The 22,909-nt window shown below is 33.4% G+C and overlaps 1 protein-coding gene across 1 annotated transcript; it reads right to left on the reverse strand.

Annotated features, from left to right (window-relative positions):
• Positions 1-255: 255 nt before the first annotated feature.
• On the reverse strand, positions 256-4,718 carry LOC125058331 (toll-like receptor 7). Its single transcript, XM_047662403.1, has one exon. The coding sequence runs from the start codon at positions 4,421-4,423 to the stop codon at positions 530-532; it is 3,894 nt and encodes a 1,297-aa protein (XP_047518359.1). The 5' UTR covers positions 4,424-4,718; the 3' UTR covers positions 256-529.
• Between the last annotated feature and the right edge of the window lie 18,191 nt (positions 4,719-22,909).

The raw sequence follows: 22,909 nt of genomic DNA on the forward strand, positions 1-22,909 counted from the left end.
TAAGATTGTGTATATTTTTTATTCATATTCATAAATATCGAAAAAAAGTAATAATATTCACTGAAAAATTTTTATTTAGCCAGTCAATAATTTTATTCAACTCAAGATAATTATTATATTTGAGCAGTTTATCATTTTCCGCCTGCTTTGCATTATTTTAATATTCAGTTCTAAATATTTCCTCATAAAGTATGATTTTATAATTTACCTAACCTAATAAAAGTTAAGTACGATAAGGTTGTGAATAAAATACTGTTTTATAAATCATCATTAATTTATTTTAATGTATAAATAACGCAATTATATTTCACGTAATATCATCACTTGGTTTTGCTATTTACAATATTACAATATGCTACAGCAGTCTTTATAAATTTATTACGAAACCTATGCACAGAATAACAAATAGGCAATAATAAGATCACTTAAATAAATTTTGGTTTAGCACTTACTTCTAATAATTACAATATTTACAGAAAGTTTAAATATCTAATTACATATTTACAATGACTGGAAGGGGACGTAAACCCTAGACTAGGTAAGCTTGAACGGCATTGCCTGTATCAACTAAGGGGGGCGGAGGGGGCCATTGTCTATGGTCTCGTCTTCTTCCCGGCGCCATGCCATGTTCCAAAGACGAATAGTCAGAATCTATTGATGAATAAATATGATCTGATATTGGTCTTCCATCAGGACCATATGCTACTCCCTGCGATTGTCTTATCGCTGAGGGAGACTGTCTCACTTCAGTACTATACTCAGGAGGGGCAGAAGCATCTTGAACAGGACCACTTATTACAGGCGATTTATTAGGAAATTGTAGGGTTCTATTCCCACTACCAGGTACAGATGAATCTAAAGTATACGTATTAATATTTTTTCTATAATTGTGCGGTCGTGTCTTGTGATGAGGGTGCGTCGCATCGGGCATTATATACCTGAGTCGCTCCCAAAATCTCTTTTGTCCCCATCTCAAGCGCGTCCCTGTTTTTAGGTATGGACGTAAATCGGGGTCACACATTGCATCCGCAATAACAGAACATTCTTCTATTAGTACTAATTTATAAATGCATCCTTTTAGTGCTTCGTGCAGCCCTTGTCGGAATTCGTACCGAGACCATTCTGTTTGCATAAAGTTTCTTGTTAGCACCAGTATTACTCGTTTAGATGCTTCCGCCGCTTCGACCACCGGCGGCGCACATTGCATGTATTGTGCGCCGTGGTGAGGTATATCTCTATAATGAAGACATAGATGGTACGATGGATTTCCATTTTCTAATTCAGTTGCCAGTGACTGTACAACAAATTCTTCGTCTTTAGGGCTGTAGCACACATATGCATCATACAGTTTCTCGCTTTCTTCAAATGTCCCGTTAAGTGCGAATACTCGAATACCACAATTGGTGTATAACCAGACCCGGAGTGAATCTCTAAATAGGAACAGAACCACAAGGGCTAACAATATTAACATGAATCCAGTGAGAGTTGATACCATCATAGGAACATAATTAGAGACTAACATACTTCCAATAGCTGAGTTATTATCAGCGTAATAGTCGCTGCAGGCAGTGCCGTTCAAATTAAGCTCTTTTTTCTGAGGTGGGCGTGCGTCACCATTCCAGCACCATACATCAGTTATATCTACAATTTTTTGTGCATTTTCAGCTAAATAAGACGTAAGTTCTTGTAAAAATCTACATTTGCAAGACCATAGATTATTTCCTAATGACAATGCTTTTAAATGAGGACTATTACTAAAAGACCATACATCAAAGTCTACTAATCTATTACCATCTAGTCGTAACATTTCTAAGGATTTCAAAGACAAAAACGATATGTTTGCGATATGACTTATCAAGTTATTTTGCAAAAATAATTCTTTTAAACTATTTAATTGTTGGAACTCATAGCCTTTGAGTTCCTTAAGCTTGTTATTACCCAAATGCAATATTTCTAAAGCGGTCAGTCCTCCAAACGTTCTGTTTTGTATGCTATCTACATTACTATTATTAACATACAGAGATCTCATCTTTTGCCTACCGATAAATACGTGGTTTTGTAATTCTTTAATATTATTACCATCCAAAAATACCTCGGTTGCGTCCATAGGTATTTTTTGAGGTATCTCCATAGACGATTGGCCTGAACAATCGACGACATTAGTATTCCATAACGGATCATGGTAGCAGGTACAATTTTGAGGACAAGTCATTTCACAGTCACAAGCATCGTAGTCACAACAATGACAGATTGCAAAACAATGTGTTTCATACTCACACAAAAAGTCCGATGTCTTAAGATTAGGTAGTGGTATATGGGTGCCACTACGTGTATTTGTCATTTTGCACATAACATTTTCTAAGTCCATCACTCGCGGGTACTGTCTCATAGCGGTCATATTATTTATTATAGGTAGCCACTCCATTGTACAATCGCACTGAAACGGATTACCGCCGACATAAAACTCTGGTAGAGTTCTGTTTACGGGCACTGTTGATAAACGTAAACTATTTAATTCTAGATGCACTAGTTCATTCGCATACATATCCACGCGAGTCAAATTCTTCTTGTCAAAAAACGTATTCACATGAATACTATTTAAGTAGTTATTATTTATAAACAACAATTCTACACTATTAGGTATCGCCATAGGTGAGATTTCCACTATACGATTATGACTAACATCTAAAGTCTTTATGCGGATTTCATTTTGCAGTTTATAATAGTTTCCCAAGTGTTCTATAAAATTACTATGAACGTCTAACCACTTTAACTTGCCAGGAACGAACGCATAGTCAAACCACACAAGATGATTTTCAGATAAGTTAAGCCACAACAAGCTGGAAAGTGTTGAAAATACACCGTTGATGTCTGTTAAAAAATTTCCATCCAATCTTATAGCCTCTAATTGGCCATTCCGGGTAAATGTGCCTCTTTCTATGGCTTGGATTTTATTTTTGGCTATGTTTAGCACTTGCAAGTTTGGTAAATCCCAGAACATACCGACGCTCAAATTACCAATCTGATTATCGATAAGACGTAATCCAGTTAATTGGTTAAGATTCTTAAAAGACCCATTCCTGAAGTCCGATATTTGATTCTCGCCTAAATCCAAGGTCTTTAAGAAAGGCAGTTCCCACAGCGCATTAGGAACTTCGAGTAGTTGATTTGAGCTTAAATCCAGTTCTTTGAGATCCGAGCAGTTCTTAAAAGCTTTTCGATCAATATTGACCAGCAAATTATTATTCAAAGTTAATTTGCCAAGAACAAATAATCCATTAAATAAGTTTTCATCGATGGTATGAAGCCGGTTTTCAGCCAAGTTTAATGTATGTAAGTTATATAAAGGTAAAAACGCGTTGTCCTCAATGTATCCAATTGAATTGTTTTTCAAGTTTAATATTTGTAGAACAAACAAATCTTTGAAAGTTTTCCCATCAATCCTCGTTAACGCATTGTTAGATAAATTCAAAACTATTAGACGAATCAGACCGAGAAATGTTCCATCATCAACATGATTGCTGGTAAGTTGATTGCTCGATAAATCCAAAAAAATCAGCTGTTCGAGGCGATTAAAAATCCCTCTTGCAAGTTCAAACAGGGAGTTGTCATTCAAATAGATCTCCCTGAGCTCTCGAGCATTTGCAAAAATCCCCTCGGGAATGGTATATAAACGATTGTGTGATATGTTCAAAACCCTCATTGACACAAGGCCATCAAAAGCTTCACTAGATATGTCTGTTATATTATTGTGTTGTAAATATAAATGCTGCAAACTTCTTAGTTTTAAAAGTTCAGACTCAGCAGGCAGTGATTTTATTTCATTGTGGCTTAAATCCAAGTTAAGCAGATTTAATCCACATCCTTGGCCAAATCCAATCTGGCCGATAGTCCTTATTCTATTGTGCGTCAAGTTCAGAGTGCTCAAGTTTTCTAGAGAACAGAATACGCCGGAAGGAACAAACTTTATGTTATTTTGAGCGAGATCCAGCGCCTGCAATTCCGATAATCCATTGAACGAGTTTAAAGATAGCTCCAAATTCTTGGTAGGACTCCACTCAAAGTTTTTCGAACGAATCTTCAGTTTTCTCAGCTTTTTTATATCGTGGAACGTATTATTCGGTATCTGGAGTAATTTGCAGTTGCTAATTGACAATTCTGTGAGACCAGCCACAGAACTAAAATAATGTGCCCTTAGCGTGCTTTCGAATAATAAAAGATGATTGCATTCGATAGCTAGGCGATACACGTCTGAAGAAACTGTAGTAATACTGGTTCCATCTGATTCAAGAGTCCGTATTTTGCACAACGCACTACCTTCAGAGCCTCTGTCGTTCACTCGAAGACACTTGTCAGATCCATGAGGAAATATTGCCCAGCCCAGGTGCAGTAGCGCACACAGCACAGCCGCAACACTATTCATTATCACAGATAATTTCTTCCACTACAGAACGTCTCATAAACACTCCCCGTGGGTCGATACCACCATTTCCGAAACTAAGTCCGTGGAAGCAAAAATTAAAACTTAAAAACAATTCACTTCACTGAAGTCCATTTTCTTGTTCAAGAACAGTTCTTATTATTTAAAATGTTATTTATATGTATGAGGTTGATAGTTGACAGTTTTGTGTTATTAAATATTAATAGCGTGTACGCGAGTTTAATACGCTGAGTGACGCGACCACTCGTTGGCGCGATTGCGTTGTGACTGTCAAGCAAAGCGCTTAGCACTTCGAAGTACTACGGAGAACGGACAAGGAAGCTCTTCACCCCGCCTCCCGCAAAAGCTCATACTTAACGGACATGTTCTGCCATCTAGTGAGAAGTAGCCAAGCGGTTTTTTATTGTCGTCGCGATATTGTGACTCGTTTTTTTGTATCTGCTTTTACCTGCATTGGACAATGAGTTTGCGTTGACTCCAATATTTCGTGCTCCTAAACAGAAAGGACTTTTTTGCCGACTCATAGCAACAGATGAATAAAGACAATGAAATGTTTATAAAACAAATACATTGCAATTAATTATTATATTTTCAAGCGTTTTAAGTTGTGATTTTATTGTAGATTTGATTTTTCAATTCAGTATTATCCAACTAATAAAGTGGTAACATTATATATATAAAAATTCAAATTCAAGTCAATTATAATAGATACAGTTTTATATTAGAAGGACTACAAAGCTCTCAAACCTCTAAACATCATATAAGTATGAGTTTGACATTGTATTTATTTATTATGTATTCCATTGTAATATTTCACGAATTATGAAACAGTAATTATATGATAGTTTCAAAACAATATATCGATATTCAAGTTGCATAAAATCATATTGATAACAGTTAATTGTTTTGTTACTTTCTCCCATTTTTTAAAAAAAACACTAGATCATAAGTATAACTCATCCAGAAGCTGACTGCAGAATTATAATTTTTTTCTGTTAACATTGACTCTTTTTTGCTACTTGTCAACAGATGGCGTTAGCTCATTTTTCTCCTGCCGAGACTTATAACAGATCTACTGAATTTAATTATTTTTTTTCAATATTTTTTTAATCATTATTTTATTGCAAGTAAAAATTAAAGTTTATATATGTTTCGTTTATTTGTCACGTAAGTCCACTTTCTTGCTTTGCTGTCCATCGACAAGTATTCAAACCAATACTAAAAAAGACAAGAACCGTCTTAGCGAACCGATTGCTTAGTGAAAATATTTATTTTGGCATATAAACGTTCTTATATCCACATCCACTTAAATATAATTATGTGAATGTCAATATAACACTTTTGAGTCAATCATCCCATTCGAGAAATGTCTTTCTGAGGAAACACGGGTATCTGCTGTATAACATTTACATAAATCACTTCAATGTGCTCATAAAAGCTATCAAGATGCTTTCAGATTCGAAAGAGACGCACTAGGGGTTTCAAATCTCACTCATTCTTTGATATTCCTATCTAGGTATTATCCTGAAAAATTTAAATCTATAATACCACTATATTACATTAAATATTGCGCATATGATGTCCTGTTTTTTATAACAGCTGTACGTTGCCTACGTTTTTTATTCTATTCATTTATTTAGATTTATATAATTTTTTTATGTTATATATATGTTTTCTTACTGGCATCTGTTCTGGACTTACAACGTATGTTTTTAAGGCTGTTGCCAGCCTTTTAAAAAGTTTTCTCTAAATTTAGTATTAGATAGTGTTTTTGATGTGATTCTGGGGTTTATATATGAGTGATCGCTTATAAATAATCACCTGAACTGCACAATTAATATAAATTTGTTAAAAGTCTAGGTTATTGTGTGTTAAACGAGTATTATTATGCAAACTGGTTAGTTAATATAATTTAACGCATAGCTATCGATACCATTATCTATTATTGGACGTGAACTATATATTTAATGTATTCATTTTCAGTGTAACTTTTTCAATAATGCTAAATTGGAGATAATTTAACAGAAAACTAAAATTTTTAGTTTGAGGGTTAATCACTAGAGTTTGTATGCTACATATTTACAATTCGACGTAGAAAACATTATATTTTATATGTAAAGATAAAACTCTTAATATAAACAAACGCTCAATAGTAGATGATCCAAGAGGGCTTCCCAAATACGGCTTATATGAAAATGTGGGATACATTGTTCCAAGGGATTTGTACACCATAAGTGGACACAAAGGGTTACGTAATATTTAAGACTGCGGAAATATATATTTATGTTAGCTTGCTCATATTCAAAATCGTAGCTCGGTGGTTAACACAATCTATACTAATGCTATAAAGGGAAAAGATTTGTATGTTTGTAAAGAAATGGCTTAAAGAGTACTGGACCGATTTTAAAAGTTCTTTCACCATTTGCACGCTACATTATCACTGATTAATTGGCTATTTAATTGCAAGAAAAAAAAATAAGGATCCCTACTAAAACTACAATCATGTTACCCAAGTATGTGAATCAAGTCGCATGCGTTGCGAAAACTATTGATGATAGAACAAAAAAATGTTCCACAATATTAAAGAACATATCAATATCTACATAAAATGTTTAAAAATAAATGTCCACTCGTGCGAAGCCGGGTCGGGTCGCTAGTCTTTTATAGAACTCGACATATCTCAATAGATAAAGGATATTAATATAGAGATTATGACAATTTTGATGGCCAGTGTCAAATGAAATTCACGCTGATTTTCTTTTGCTAGCATCTATGTTACTCAATCAATATATGTGATAAGTCTAATTGATTTTTTGTTATTTTTACTTCTTATAGTATCTTAGCCTTTGAGGCTTACTGGTTAATCTGCATGGCTTGTAAAACCTGTAATCAAAATATACAACCCCACCCATAACACCTTGAGCTTGACAACTGAGCGTTTTTAAGACACTTTTTACATCGTACCACCACTATGTAGAACCAGCTGCCATTGATGTATTTTCAAACTAATTCGACTTAGGATTCTTCAAGAGCGTATTAATTTCTAAAACGCCAACGCACTTCCAAGCTTTCTAGCGCGCAATGGTGTAAGTATCCATGGTCCATCACGTAACGTCATGTACCCGTTTACCCTTTGTCGTAGAAAAAATACTGCTACAAATAGCTAATGTCCTCAAACAACAACACTAATAGCAATGCACTAGAACAAAATAATATAGGAAAAATTGCTGATAGATTTTTGATTGAAAAATCTTCAAATAAAACAATAAAGCTGACCAATGGATTAGTGAATTTGAGAGTGAATGTGGGAGATTCGAAATTATACAAAATGATGAGAAAATTGAGATTTTAAAACATCTCGAAAAACAGTGCCTAGATTGGAAAGATAACTTTTGTGAAACATATGGAAATAAAGGTTGGTCCCAAGTAAAATATGCATTTACAATTAGATTTCAAGCTGGATCATTACTGGAATATGCAACCAAAAAGGAAATACCTATATATATTTGTAAATAGTACCTTAAACTAACGTTATGTATTATCATTATTAATAATGAAAATAATGCTTAAATTCGTAATATAAGTGAAATGGCGGCATCCAAAAGGCGGCAATGGTTTATTAACTCGATAAAACATAAACACAATAAAGCAATTCCTTTAATTTGAACTGCTTAAATTAGGTTACTAATTGGGGAGTCGATGTCGCAGTCTCGTGTTAAGGTGCCATTAATCGTATTAATGTACCAAACCGCAGAACGAGACACTTTCAAGAAAACTTGCGACTTCCTAATTTATTATACTAAATTATGTAATCACTGCATTAGGAAGAATTCAGTATAAAGCTGTATTGTTTCGTATGAAGTAGTGTTGCCCTAGACTTCAGCGTGCGACTGTCACTCCTGAGGTCGTAGGTACGATTTACGGATGTGCAGGACGTACGTCTCAATTCTAAAATCCAAAAGCCGACGACTTGTGTCAGACAAAAGGCTGATCACCGACTATGAAACAAAAATTATCAAAGAAACGGATGCTCTCTGAGACTAAAACATATAGGGTTGTAGCCCCACTGGATTTAGTATGCAGTACATATATTTAAAAGCAACACATAAATTTCATAGTTATTGTTAAACTGACGGCTAAATATAATTCTAACTAAATCTCTGTTACCGTATATTATTATAAAATTGTAATAACATTTGTAATAGCATTAAGTTCCGAGAGTTATATAAAAATTCATTAGAAGCTACCATTGAAAGACATGTAAAAAAAACAAATAGTCAAGATTCTCACACTGATAAACATTAACTATATTCTTGAAAGTTGATAATTCGAATTTCAAATAGTTAACCTTGCATCCGGTGTTACGATATTTTAGGAATAGCTTATCTGACCTTCAATTAGCACTTCTATGAAAAAGCTATTGTTTTTCGACCGCAGGATGAATCACTCGTGCTAGCCGACCCGTTCTAAGCCGAAAGCCTGGCTGAGCCGTCTTTAGAAGGATTAGGCCGGTGTTTTCTTTAAACCATTTCTTAGCACGAACAATACGTAATAGAATATCTAACGTAATAGTATAGTGAGAAACTTGTAGTATTGTAGTACTTGGGCAGCGCTCCGTGGGCGTGGATGCAAATAAATGAAAGAATACACATTACACAATTAAAATAGTTTTTAGCTTTCAGAAAATGAGATCATTGTACTGGCTTATGAATGCTTGACGAAATTTGAAATCTATAAAATCACATTTATTATATTTTATAAAGGTATGGGTCAACTAGTACGCTGTACTGTGTTAAATTATACAAATTAAATAAATTACTCCTTTTTTATTATAAGCTTTATAAAATAAAAATAACTTTATTCATATATGTAAGTTCACTTATCAACAGAAAAGATGCTAAATTGATTCTAAATTTAAATTTACTATCAGTTCTCAGAAATACACAACATGAATCTTAATTAAAAAAAATAATATGCTAGTGATAGAACCACAACTTATTTCGGAGCGAGTCTTTACAACAGCCTGCCTGCAGAGATACGGGAAATGGACTTGTTCCAAATATGTCTGCGAGGATTTGGATTATATAGCAGGGCAAGGCGCAGACTCACCTGTGGTTAAGTGATAGCGCTGCTTTAGGGCTCACAACTGCGTTGGCTTTAAGAATAGGTACACTCTTTTCTTGAAGGTAGGGATGCAGCTGCCCACTGAAGTAGTTCCTTGGTTGGAACTACCTCATTGGGCAGCTGGTTCCATGCAATGGTGGTGCGCAGCAAAAACTACCTTTAAAAACGTGGAATATGTGGAGTATGATACGGATGGAATTTTGTATTCTGCCTCGACCTGCCGATGATGAAACTCAGCTGCTAGGTATTAATCCGACCAACTCCTCTGAACGCTCTCAGTGGTAAATGCGTACGATAGTGGCATGATATACCTACCTTTTTTCTACTTTTATTTATTTTTTTCTCATGTAAGTGATCTATTAATGAATCTTTTAATCTTACTTTCGTTAAGTTCGCGCTAGGGATGCGTTTTACTTGTGAATTCTTGGCCTAATCGAGCGCTATCTTAGCTGTCTCTATGAGTCATAAAGGACGCGTCCCTTTCGACAATTGTTAAAATAAAAAATGTAATGACCTAAAGAATGCTTTAGTACAAAGGTATGCTGTCACTACAACATTTGGTGTTCCGATTTTGTTTTTTCTGATCGAAAAATTCCCAGAAACATTACAACGTGAATATAGTTCATGGAATTTGATGAAGTTCTGATATGGTTATCACTATCAGGAATTTGGTAGAATTCACGAAACCTTCAAATTTTAAACTAACTTTTAAAATATACGATAAACAGAATTATCACGCGTTGATTTCTGGTAAGTAATTATTTAACGATTTAAGTTGACTTCCAAATCCACGAATATGTACAAAAAATCTCAATACATAAATAAACTTAATAGGTACTTTGTAAACTTATGTACTTTAAAGAATCCGATGGACATTTATTCAATTCAGCGATGCCAGGTTTTTATGCCACGTCGGGATTTTGGAACTTTTTGAATGGAAAAAGCGAGACAGTAAAAACGTGTATAATAATTTTATAAATATTTATCATTTAATTTGAGTTCTAATTACGCTTACGTGATAATAGACTGCAAAAATAGCAAAAAAGAAAATGTATTTAAATAAAAATATGATATTTTAAGTCAGGTTTATCCTACTGTTAAATAGTTAAGTTTTATTCATTTTCTGAAACAGAAATCACAATGAAAAAAGTTTTGTTCGTTAGAAAAATATGGCGTTTCAAATAATAGTCTGAGCAGTGAGTGTTAGAAATTGCAACTTACATTAAGAGAATAATTTATTATAAGACTTAATTATTATATTTGTATGAAGATTAAATTTATTTTAAAGTTTCTTTTTCTCTTTTACACAAAGCAAGAACTCTTCACATTACACATGCCAGCAAACCACAGAAAGAAAATAGGCTTAAACAGGATAGAATCTTGATAATCACAAAAATAAATTGATATCACTTAATTGTAATACATCCACAGTGTTTTAAAGGCAGGACAAATAAAATCAAACAATGTTTTAGTGCACAAGTATCAAATAAACATTGCAGGAGTCTATTACATACCCAAGCACAGGCGTAATGTGTTGACATCATTATATACTAGCAATAAGAGCTTGACAATGCAGATAGGATCCCAGTTTGGTTTGAGTGTAAGCTAAATTTGTATAGAGAAGTTTTCGGATGAAACTCAACTTTATCTAGTTATGAATTTAAACACGGAATAATTGAGAGCTTCATTGTGTGTTTCGGAAGCGATGTTAATAACTTTTATGCAAATTGGATATTAAAGTAAATAAACATAGCAATGAGCAACGTTTCAATGGAGAACAAAGGATTGTTTACTGGTTGGTTTCCGTATAAATAATATTGTTACTTATTTGTATTGAACTTATAGTTATTAAGCAATAGATACCTATTGTACTATTCTAAATTTACACAGTGGATTTATTAACAAAAAAAATAAATTTATTCTTTTCTCAGTTATAGTAGTTTTTTAGATTAAAACTATATTTGAGATTTTATTTACTTATAACTTTTATTTTATAAAACCGTCTCCATAACTCAATTAACAAAAAGTTTGGTTCTACAATTTCCGTTAAATTACAGTTATAAGTAAAATGATTATTATATTATATTAATTATTATTATCATTTTACTTATATTATATGAATTAGACGTTGAAATGTCAAAATATGTATCATAATTATAAATCATTGTTGATTTATGTTTGCCTAGAGAATTATGCTGCTTGGTAATTTTTGACAATTACGATAATAACTTTTATTCACACTTTATCGCACAATACAAAAACGATTCACAAATTATTTAATAAAAATAAAACCATGACATCGTGCAACAGGCGGGTTTATCGCAATTAAGCGATCTCTCCAGGTACCCGTAGACACTTTACTAATAGGATATACCCGATGAATAAAAATCTCTCTCCACAGATACTTAGCACTTAGCAGCGTCCTCGTATCTTCGGTAGTGTTTCCTGTTTCGACTATAGCCTTACAAAGAGATTACATACGCCGTATACAAATAAATAACGTCATAATGCCTGGCTATTGTGTACCAACTAATACAAGTTTCTGCGCTGCTACAATATCTGGTACTTAAATTACCATTGATTTATTTTTAGTTACTTTGAATGCTATTTTTTATTATGTACCCTATGTCGCGAATGTGTTGATTACACAGATAACCACTAGCTCTTTTTTAAATCTATACCTACGTACAAAGCGTACTGTAAGCTCAATAATTAAAAAATGAAAATAATATTTTTTCGCAATTAATACTTAAAATTTCTAGGTAAGCTGATCAGTGCGGCAAAGTCCTATCATGCTATCCGATATCTAACTTAGAGCAACTTACTGTATAAACCATCTAGATAGAATATTAATATTATTATTATTATTAAAGCTTTATTAATCCATACAACAATTGGCTAGTTTAAATTCCTTAATATTAGTATTAGTTGTGTTAGTATAGGTTTAAAAAAACTAGATTAATTTATTTATTTTATTTTTTAGTGGTCTAGTTTGTATGACCCCTTTTAGAGTAAAAGCCTCCACCATATTTATCCATTTCTCTTTATCTTGAGCAACATCCAGTTTTCCCCGTTAGTTCTATTACGTCATCTGTCCATCTTTTTTTTGTCGTTGTCCCGCGCTCTAGCATTCTTGCTAGAATATTTATACTATATTTATATAATAGCATAAAAATCTATGGTGAGGTCGAGTTGGGTAGGCTTTGCCATACATACCTGGACAAAATCCAGGACATACTAGAGAGGAACAGATCAAAAGTACCCATAACGAGTATGGAATGTCATGAACGTTGATGAAACGAGATTTGTCAGGACCGTAACAAGTGAGCCAACGTAGAGAAGAACTTGATATATAAGAATAATTAATAAAAAAAATGTGTGCGTGTACTAGGTACACACGTAAGAAGTGAAACTTCTTTATGACCTTATTTTTCGAAAAATGATCTACTATATGCAACTTAACGAAATTGGTTAAATAAAGTTTAACAAAAGGCTTTTATTATCATAGACATGAATACAAATACAATTATTTCATTTTACCCTATTACTACTAAGATTATTACAGAATTTCATTAATTGTAATAGAATTATTACTATCATTGTTATCGTTATTATATATTTTTGTTATTAATGGCTTCGAATCTCTTCGGATCAACCGTGATAGGGACAAGAAAAAGATGGCGCGTAACCGAAAAACGTGACGATTTGCTACAAAATTTCTCCCATACGTCGATAAAAAATTCATTCTAACGCCGATAAAGAAGTTTGACTTCAAAAAGCAACATGGCGCGTAACCGAAAAATGTGACGCGTAACGAAAAAATGTTACACTAATTTTTTTCCAACCCCGATAAAGAAGTTTCACTTCAAAAACCAAATACACGGGTATTTCTATTTAATAATATATAAATTCACAAGAAAATCTATCACAATTCTACTCGACGCAAACATTAAAACTATATTTATGTAAACAATTAGTTTAGTTTCAGGGAGCGTCGCTTTAATTAATCAAGATTAATAGCTGACGATTTAACACTGCCCCAAAGAATGGTAATTAGGTCGCAAGCAGCAATCACGTGTATTTTTTTACAAAACAGACGTTAGGGAATAAAGAGGGTAAACAAAGAAACTCGATTTTGTACCCTTCGAGAGCTTCAGGGGTCGTATTAAATTTGCATTAGGTGAAATTGAAATACGCCTTCCAATGAGTTCTTACAAGGGAAGAGTAATAATGTCCTCGATTCGTGAAAATCTTCGCGTCATGCCGCGTCTGTTTGATTAATTGAATCATTTTTATATACTGGAAGCTTTTGGAAGCTGAATTTGTCAACGTAACAATGGGGTGCATAGTTTAAAGTTATTACGATGATTTGCTGAATATGGAAATTTAATACGGGTTCATTTTTTATGAAACAATTCAAACAGAAATGCGCGATAGACTTTATTAATTTGACGGTTTTTATTAGCATTTTTAGTAGTTTAGGATGATATCGGATTTGTGAATTCTTATGCCCAAGACTATGTAGTCCGCTCATATACAGTAAATAAATCGGCAATTATAAAATAAACATAAATAATTTTAAGAAAGACGAAGATGCTGGAAGATTATATTTTCAGTGAAATAAAAATGTCTTGAGATTTTTTTTTAAAAAGAAACGTATATACAATATTATTGTTGTATTTTATAGGTTTTAGTACTCCGCTTACATTAAAAGCGTCCATCCAGCTCGAATTATTATAAAAACTACATTAAAAAGGAAAATATACCACAACATGCACCTAAAAATATTACCAACCGCAGCTTTTGTCATACTATAGAATCATTCATCAACAACAAAATGTTAACTAATTTCATGAATTTGTTCAAAATTATATTAAATAAATAACACTAGTGCATGAGTCATTCCGTTTAGGTCACGTCTCCTTCTATCAACACTCAAATCTTTCCACCACACGTACGCTTTAAATTAATTACAACCACACGCCTTTGTTTTTATTATTATCGAAATATCTGAGTGAACAAAAACGATTTTTGCATTAAGATAATATTTTAGACCCATGTAAAAATACTCCTATCGCAACATAATATTATATTGAAACTAGCTGATCCGGCAAACGTCGTTTCGCCATGTATATCATTTATAATAAAAAAATAGGGGTTGATCGTAGAGGGGTGAAAGTTAGGGATTGTATGTATTTTTTAATGCTGTATCATAAAAAAATAGAAATTAAAAATTTTGTCTAAAAAATAAAAATAAAAATTTAGGGGTGGACTACCCCTAACATTTAGGGGGATGAAAAATAGATGTTGTCCGATTCTCAGGCATACCCAATAAGCACACAAAATTTCATGAGAATCGGTCGAGCCGTTTCGGAGGAGTTCGATTACGCACCCCGTGACAGAAGAATTTTATAGATAAATATATTAGATGTATAATCTAAGCTGTACATAAAAATAAATAGGTTCTCGCTATATTGCGATGGTCGAAATGAGAACAAGAAATATATAAAATATGTTTTTAATATCCTGATAGAAACGTATTTTTTCTTTGAAAAATGCAGAATATTCAATGGCGGGAATGTTTATTAATTTATCAAATATAACAGAATTCTTTAACAATCTAATGTTTACGAAAAGGTAAACTGTATTGTAAAGGTAAGCTGTTTGAAGGAAGAAATCTTCTTCCTTCTTGCTAAATTGAACATCAATTAAATAATACCAAAAATGTCTCCCAAATACATAGTTTATTGTATGGTAAATACAAAGAGAAACTTAATGGAGTTGCCACCCAGATCTCTGCGACAATTACATGCCATTAGACGTACGTAGCTATTTTAGGTCATATTTTGTTTATCAGATCGTTGGGTCCGATACGCACGTCACGACTACCACGTTTTAGGCACGCGCCTCTATGCTTGTTATATCATCGTAAACTAGACAGAAAAAGACAAAAGTTTATATAACTAAAAAAAAGGTTAAGTTTACAGAAAATAAACGATGATATTTTATAAATTACCGTTGAATAGTTTTTTTATACAGAACTGAGCAGACGTTTGAACGTAATCCTGATGTTAAGTGAGATGCGGCCTATAGTTTCTGCTTGAATTAACCCATTTTAAAGAAAAAACTTTTAACCGGATTAAAGTTATGTATTATTATAAATTTACAATTTTTTACCATAATTTTAAATTTATCCGACGTTTCACGTGCTTTACAGCGTGCGTAGTCACGAAAATAGAGGACACCGTGAGCCATTTTTGCCAAAACCCTCCATCTTTTAGTCGATACCAACTCCGGGGAAATAAATACAGATAATGCAACTTTCTCTACAGCTGTGATACTTTTTGACATCCAACACCTTTTGTCTTCAGTCACCTTGACCACGCACGCTGTAAAGCACGCGAAACGTCGGATAAATTTAAAATTATGTTAAATAATTGTAAATTTATGATAATACATAACTTTAATCCGGTTAAAAAGTTTTTTCTTTAAATGTGTAAAGGTTATGTCAATCAAAGACAATACTATTAACCCATTTTATACTAATTAGGAATGATTGAAGCAAGTAATAATATTATAATTAAACTAGAGTTATATAAAAGAAACTGTATAATTCTATGTTATATATTTATAGCAGAAGAGTCGGCCTTCAGTTTCATATATTGCAAGACTCCACAATCCACTGGTGTAACTTTACCATCTGGGGCCGGTGGCAATTTTTTTTAATGGGGCCCAATCAGCAAAAATCCTCACGTTGTACTCAGTTTAATTTTAATAAACTTCGAGATTTTTAGCGTACTGAATTACACGTTGTATATGTCCCACTAATGGTCATAGGTCTCCTCTCTAAGGCGAGAGGGAATGGTCTGTAGTCGCCACGCTAGCCCAATGCATAATGGAGACGTCCCATTCATCCATAGAACATAATATCTCTTGGGCAGGGGCCCTCTTGGGTCGGTGGACCGTAGCATTTTGCCAGCACCTCCCAATGTCCCTGTCTACCAAAACAGCAAACCTATTATTGGTATTAAAAGTTATTTTTATATCAACAGCTTTACGCTATAAGTACTGTGAGCAAACCATTTGGGTGTTTTGTGCAGCAGTGTACGAGTAAAAATATAGCAAGCACTCAGCATCATCACATTAGTAGAAGCTAATGAACTTTTATTATTTTTGTCCTGTACAAAGCGATGAATGACGGCGCGTGAATGACAAACTTCGATGTAGGTAAGGTAGGTCTACTGTGCTAATGACGCGTTTACTCTCTAAGGAATCTTCACATGGGTCACGATTTTATGTTGCATGATTTAAAATAAGAAGACTTTTAAAAATAGTAATATTTTAAATTAAAAAAAAACTAAACTTAAGAAAAATAATGCGTATAAAATTTATTTAAAACAAAATAAGGTTGTGACAAAGTTGTTCTAACGCTGTTACCGTGTCTTGGGCGATTGCTGGTGGCGCCGTAGGGTTTTTGTGGGTGTGCACAGCAGCGAGTCCCACATAATCCTTCATCACCAGGCAACCGTGCCGCCGGATTCGTAACGCATTGCCCACGAAAAAATGTCGCCACACTAGGGCCCAATGTTGTGGAAAACTAGACTACAGCTATTCCGTGGTACATGTTTAAAACATTATTATTATTATACGTAAAACATTGGCTCTTACTTCTGGAACTTAGAGAAAAATGGTCAGTTGATGACTTAATATCTCAGTTCTAACTGTGGAATGGATGCAGAAACCTATATTCAATGCAAGGGACAATAAAAATAAATGTTAATGAAAAATCGTATCTTATATGAAGTGGCAGTATAACGAGTGCGACATGTTGATACAGCACCCCAAGATCCGCTGTTATGATTAATGTCTTCCGGCCCTGTTTCATCATGCGAGGATTTGCATGTACAATGATCTGATTAGCTAACGCGAAATGATACTCCAAAGTATAAGTGCCTAAGAATATTAATGAAATTTTTTGTTTTGTCATAAATTTATTCTCAACAAAAAAAGAATATTTGACTCCAAAATTCAATAAAAGTATTAAATAAAAATTATTTTATTTGCATAGATTGACGTATTAGTAATATTACGTATATAGTGTTAATTACTTAATTATATTAAAGGGGTATAAATGTTTGAAAGTTTGTAGGACCTATTCCCTGGAAATTCCAATCATTAGGCACCTTAATCAACCAGATCGGTACACTGACAAGGAGCTATGCTTGAACATACACATAAAATATACATCGAAATGCAGCCTCCTTCCGTGGTTTGAAGTTGTTTAAAAATAAGCTTCGCTGCTTCTCACCAGTATTGTGTCTCAATGGTATATATGAACATTTCTCTGAGTATCACTAACCATTCAAATCATTTAGAAAAATTGAATCGTTTATTGGTCGATTAAATGAAACTATATACCAATATGTTTCTTCGATAGAGTTTTAAATATTTTTATATTAATTAATTTCGACCATAGGCATAGTACATTATAATATATAGGATAAAGACTCAACACTCGAGATAGTTGTGTTAACTAACATACTACCAAAATGTGCGTATGCAGAGTATTTCAAATAACTATCGACATCAAAATGGTTGTTATACTAAAATGTTAAGCGTAATACATTTTTTCGGTTAGTATTTGAAAGGAATGGGAGTGGGATAGGTTCGGATAATGGGAGTAAATTAGAGTAATACATTATTGTTTATTACTTTTTATTGTGTTTACATGTATGTAGTGTTTAATACACTGGTATCGACTCACTGAGCTCAAATAAACGAATACTGAATATATGTACCTTAGATGTTACTTGTAAGCAAAGACAATTAAACTTGAATTGTTATTGTCGTCACGGGTTCGCTTTTGTAGATGCAGTGCCTTGTTAAACTGTATTTTGAATGTGCAATACTATACTATGTTTTTGTTCATTTATCAAAGAGTTATTTGTTTAACTGATTGCCTTATAACAACATTGTTATTGACGGTTAATCAGGCTTGATTATGATAGAATCATAAAAATTCAATCAACGGCTAATTTTTCGGTTATTATCTTTTATTGACATTTCAACTTTTTATATCTATATAAAGACAATCAGGTAAAATTAAATAGTTATTTCAATTATAAATCAACGGAACTTGTGTCTAAACATTAAAATATATATATTTTTTAGTTGGTATATAAGATTTTTTATCTATAAAAGTATGCCTTGTTTTCTTGATTAAAGAAACTCTCCAATTTGTCACTTAAACAAATTTTTTGACGTGATAACGTCTTTGAAATCGTTTTAGTCGGGTGACATGTTCAGAAACTTGTGTCAGACCAAAACCTCACGAGCGCGATCGCAGGTATAACGAGAGAGAGACGGACCGATCTCCCGTCTCATAAATGTATAAAAGTATGTTTGTATGAATGTATGTATGAAGAAAAATGTATATCATAGTCGAATAAGTAAACTTGTCATTTTACACCCGAAATTTATCATCAAAAGTGTGAATAAAACGATAGATGTAATTTAAAATTTGAAAAAATTGTTATCTTCATTAATTACTTACTTCCCAAAAACTTATATCACCAATAAGACGTTATCACGTAAACATCTCGATCGTAAACCTACTTTACAAACAACCAATATTTTTTTTTTTAACTGTTATTTTTTACTAATAGTCTTTAAAGCAATAACAACTATGCCTCGATTTAGCCTTAAAGTAGAACAATCAGCCTGTTCCGGCTCGCACGGCTGGACTTTCATTGAAATATTTTGGAAATAACTAAATTATATGTAGCATTCTGGTGAAATTTCTGGAATCGGTCCAGAGTGATTTTATTCGTTACAAACATACAAAGTATTATATTTTTTAATACACCAAAGGCCTCCTACAAAAATAATTTATTAAGTAAATACTCACACATACTCTCTAACAAACACAAACGCACACATAAACACGTACGTACAACGGGTAGGCCGCTCATGGCAATTCTTTGTTACATTTGTTTTGTAATTTTTATAAAAGCAGTTAGCTACCTTAATAAAAATAAATAAATTTAAATGTAATTTATATGATTGTCTAAATGAAACCTTATTTCAGACGCTTACTCTTTAAAGAAATTAAAAGTAAGGAATATAAGCTTCCAGAGACGTTCTTAAAGAAATTGATGATGCAATTTTCTGTTCCGTAATCGACCGTTGAACGGAGCAAGCGGCATGAAATTAGATCGTTACATTTTATATGCCAACTTCAGATATGTTAATATGTGATATTATATAATAATATAAACATATATTATTCAAAACTTTTTTTTATGGTAGTATAGTTTTTGACACGGCCGATCGCCGTCTTTGATTTCGCATTCTCTTTTGCATTGTTATATCATTTGGTTAGACGCACTTATACCTGTTTCGATATTTGACAATATTATTATTAATTACGCCCTTATTTCGTTTGTGCGTGCTGTGAACTATTTGTGTTTGTACTGAAAGTATATATATTAATTGTCCCGTTTACGACTGACAATTATGTGGCTTTTTCCGTTATTAGGTTCGAGTCCAGGATATATTGATGTATGTACCCTAAGTACATACTTCATCTTGATACTTATTAATAAAAGAAATTGTGCGTCGTCGTTCCACAACTGAGCGATTCTTAAGGCAGTTCTTGCCGCGCACCACCTATATGTGGAACCAGCTGCCCACTGAAGTATTTCCAAACCAATTCTCCTTAGGGTCCTTCAAGAAGAGAGCGTACCAACTCTTAAAAGGCCGACAGCGCGCTTGTGAGCCTTCTGGCAGTGCGAGTGTCCATGGGCGGCGGTAAGCCTGCTTGTTTGGTATTTTCATCTCTTATATTGTCAAGGAATTTCCCTAACCATGAAGTCATTATAATCCTAATTGCATTAACTACTTGTGAGGATTTTTTTTATATTTTCGTATTTCGTGACCCCACATAAATAAGGAGCAATCTCGTCTCCATCGTAACAAGAGCTGTGGCCCAATTAAAGTTGACACACCGACTCCCAGAGTGTCTGAATCACTCACGCGATCTTTTGAGTTTATCAATGCTGCTCATTTTATTAACTCTGGCCGTCGGGGCGATTCGCTTACTCGAAACTACAGAGTAAACTCTTTATAACGAACTTCAAGGGACCGAGCATTTTTATTCGTTATAATTTTTATAAGCATTAATGTATGGGTATTGGGTTAAACCAAATAATTTTCAATCATTTTGACGTTATAGAGAGTTTTTCGTAACAACGTCTGGCGTTATAAAGAGTTTACACTGTATATTATACTCGATGAAATAATACAGATTTTTTAATATCAAGAATTGCTCTGAAATATAAAAATCTGTGGCACTTACAACCTTTTTAGGACTGGGCTTCAGATTTCTGAATCTGTTCCGTGATTATTTTTAAATCTAATAGGCAAGTAGGTAAGCTATGTGCCTGACACACGTCATCGACTTTTTGGGTCTAAGACACGTCGGTGTCCTCACGATGTTTTCCTTCACCATTCGAGCGAATGATAATTGCGCACATAGAAAGACTGTCCATTGGTGCACACTGCACAGCCGGGGATCGAACCTACGTCCTCAGGGATGAGAGTCGCACGCTGAAGCCACTAGGCCAACACTGCTCTGAAATATACATTATTATTATAGATTAAAATATATTGATCTCGGTAAGCTTGTTTCATTTGTTATTTTTACAGTATCACAGATTGAAAACTTTATCTACTATCATAATATAAAAAATAGTAATATAATAAAATTATCCAAAACCAATTTGGAGACATTTAATTAATTATTCTAGCCTTTTAATAAAAAATAATTTAAAGCCATCCATTAATTCGTCTTTGAAATAAAATGTATTCTAAACAATTTAACGTTGAAAATATTTGATTACAAGCCTTCTAAATGTAAAATTAATTTTTCAATGACAAAGACAACAAAGAAATATAATTAATTTTTAAATAATTTGAAATTCGAAGGGGTAGATAAGTGAGGAGGTGTAGGGTGCGTAATTAAAAGAGACGCCTCTGTCGTGAGAGCCCGTGTCTTATCGGCTCCGTTTTAATTTGAGGCCGACGACACGCGAGCGAATCACGCGAGGCTGGACATTCGAAATTTAAATTATTTATGTTTTTAAAATAATGGAATCTTAACAGCCAGTCTTTGTAAGCGAATAAGTTCAATTTAAATATTTTATTCTACGTTACATTCTTGTTTCTCTGTAGTAGTTTTTTAGCCTACTAACAATTTTGGGCTTCCTTATTATTGTTCATTCTCTTTCAATATAAGTTTATTAACTTTATCGATAATTGACGGATAATTAAATAATAGTTATTATATATTAATTAACTTCAGTACTCATTTAATTGTAACCATGTTTATATACAACGTAAATGAAGAAATATCATGCCCGATGTACTACATAAATAAAATTTACAAAATGAGCAGTTTGGATTATTCCAGGATTCCTTTGTTTACTTTCATTGACAATGGCGAAGGAAATGAGATTTCACGTCATAGTCTTTAGTGATACTCGATCGCGTGTCGGATCGTAAATAATTACGCGCTGTCCCGTCATCCGTGAACTATTGTTTGTTTTTGAGAAGAAAGAAATGTTACTATAGACAACTAGACGATTTAAAAATTACAACGGTTTGTGTCTATGATGAAGAATAATAATATAAAATGAAGTACATACTAATAAACCCTAAAATAATTTATTAAAAAACTGTAAAGCGTGTATGCGTCAGAGTTCCGATGTTTTAGTATATAGTTTAAAATACAATATTATGTATGTCGTGCTTAATAAATAAGCTGACTCATTGATGAATAAATTAAAATGTAAATACATTCTCGATTTTTTAACATTTATATCACAAAGTATTTGGAGTTTATTCGTTGACGTAATTAGATGATTTTTCGATTGTAATAACTAATCTTATTTAATGAAATTAATACGACAAGCAATTATGAAGTATTTTATTTCCAATTATTAACTCTAGTTTTTTAATGAAGAAACGCCAAGATAAGGCTCTCCTCCAACTCTTAGGCTTGTTTCCAAGTACCGCTGGCCAGCTGCACCAGGTCGTCGGACCACTCGTGCAGATGTCCGGACACGGCTGTTTCGGCAGCTATTTGCAGAGGAGGTACCAACCTACCACCATTGTCACGCCGGCATTTTCGATGACACGCTCCGCACTCTAAAGGTTTGCCCAGCATGGGAGGTGGAAAGGAGGCCTCTACTGGGCGAGGAGGATGATACTCTTGGTAACATTGTGAGAGTAGTAGTTACAAGCACGGTCCGATGAAAGTATAGCCCTGTATGGCCCTCCATTCAA

This window comes from Pieris napi, chromosome 2 (genome assembly GCF_905475465.1).
Source record: "Pieris napi chromosome 2, ilPieNapi1.2, whole genome shotgun sequence".
Classification (NCBI taxonomy): Eukaryota; Metazoa; Arthropoda; class Insecta; order Lepidoptera; family Pieridae; genus Pieris; species Pieris napi.

Bases quoted from the DNA above. Each gene is read 5' to 3' on its own strand.
- LOC125058331 (XM_047662403.1), bottom strand. From the start codon at position 4,423: ATGAATAGTGTTGCGGCTGTGCTGTGTGCGCTACTGCACCTGGGCTGG.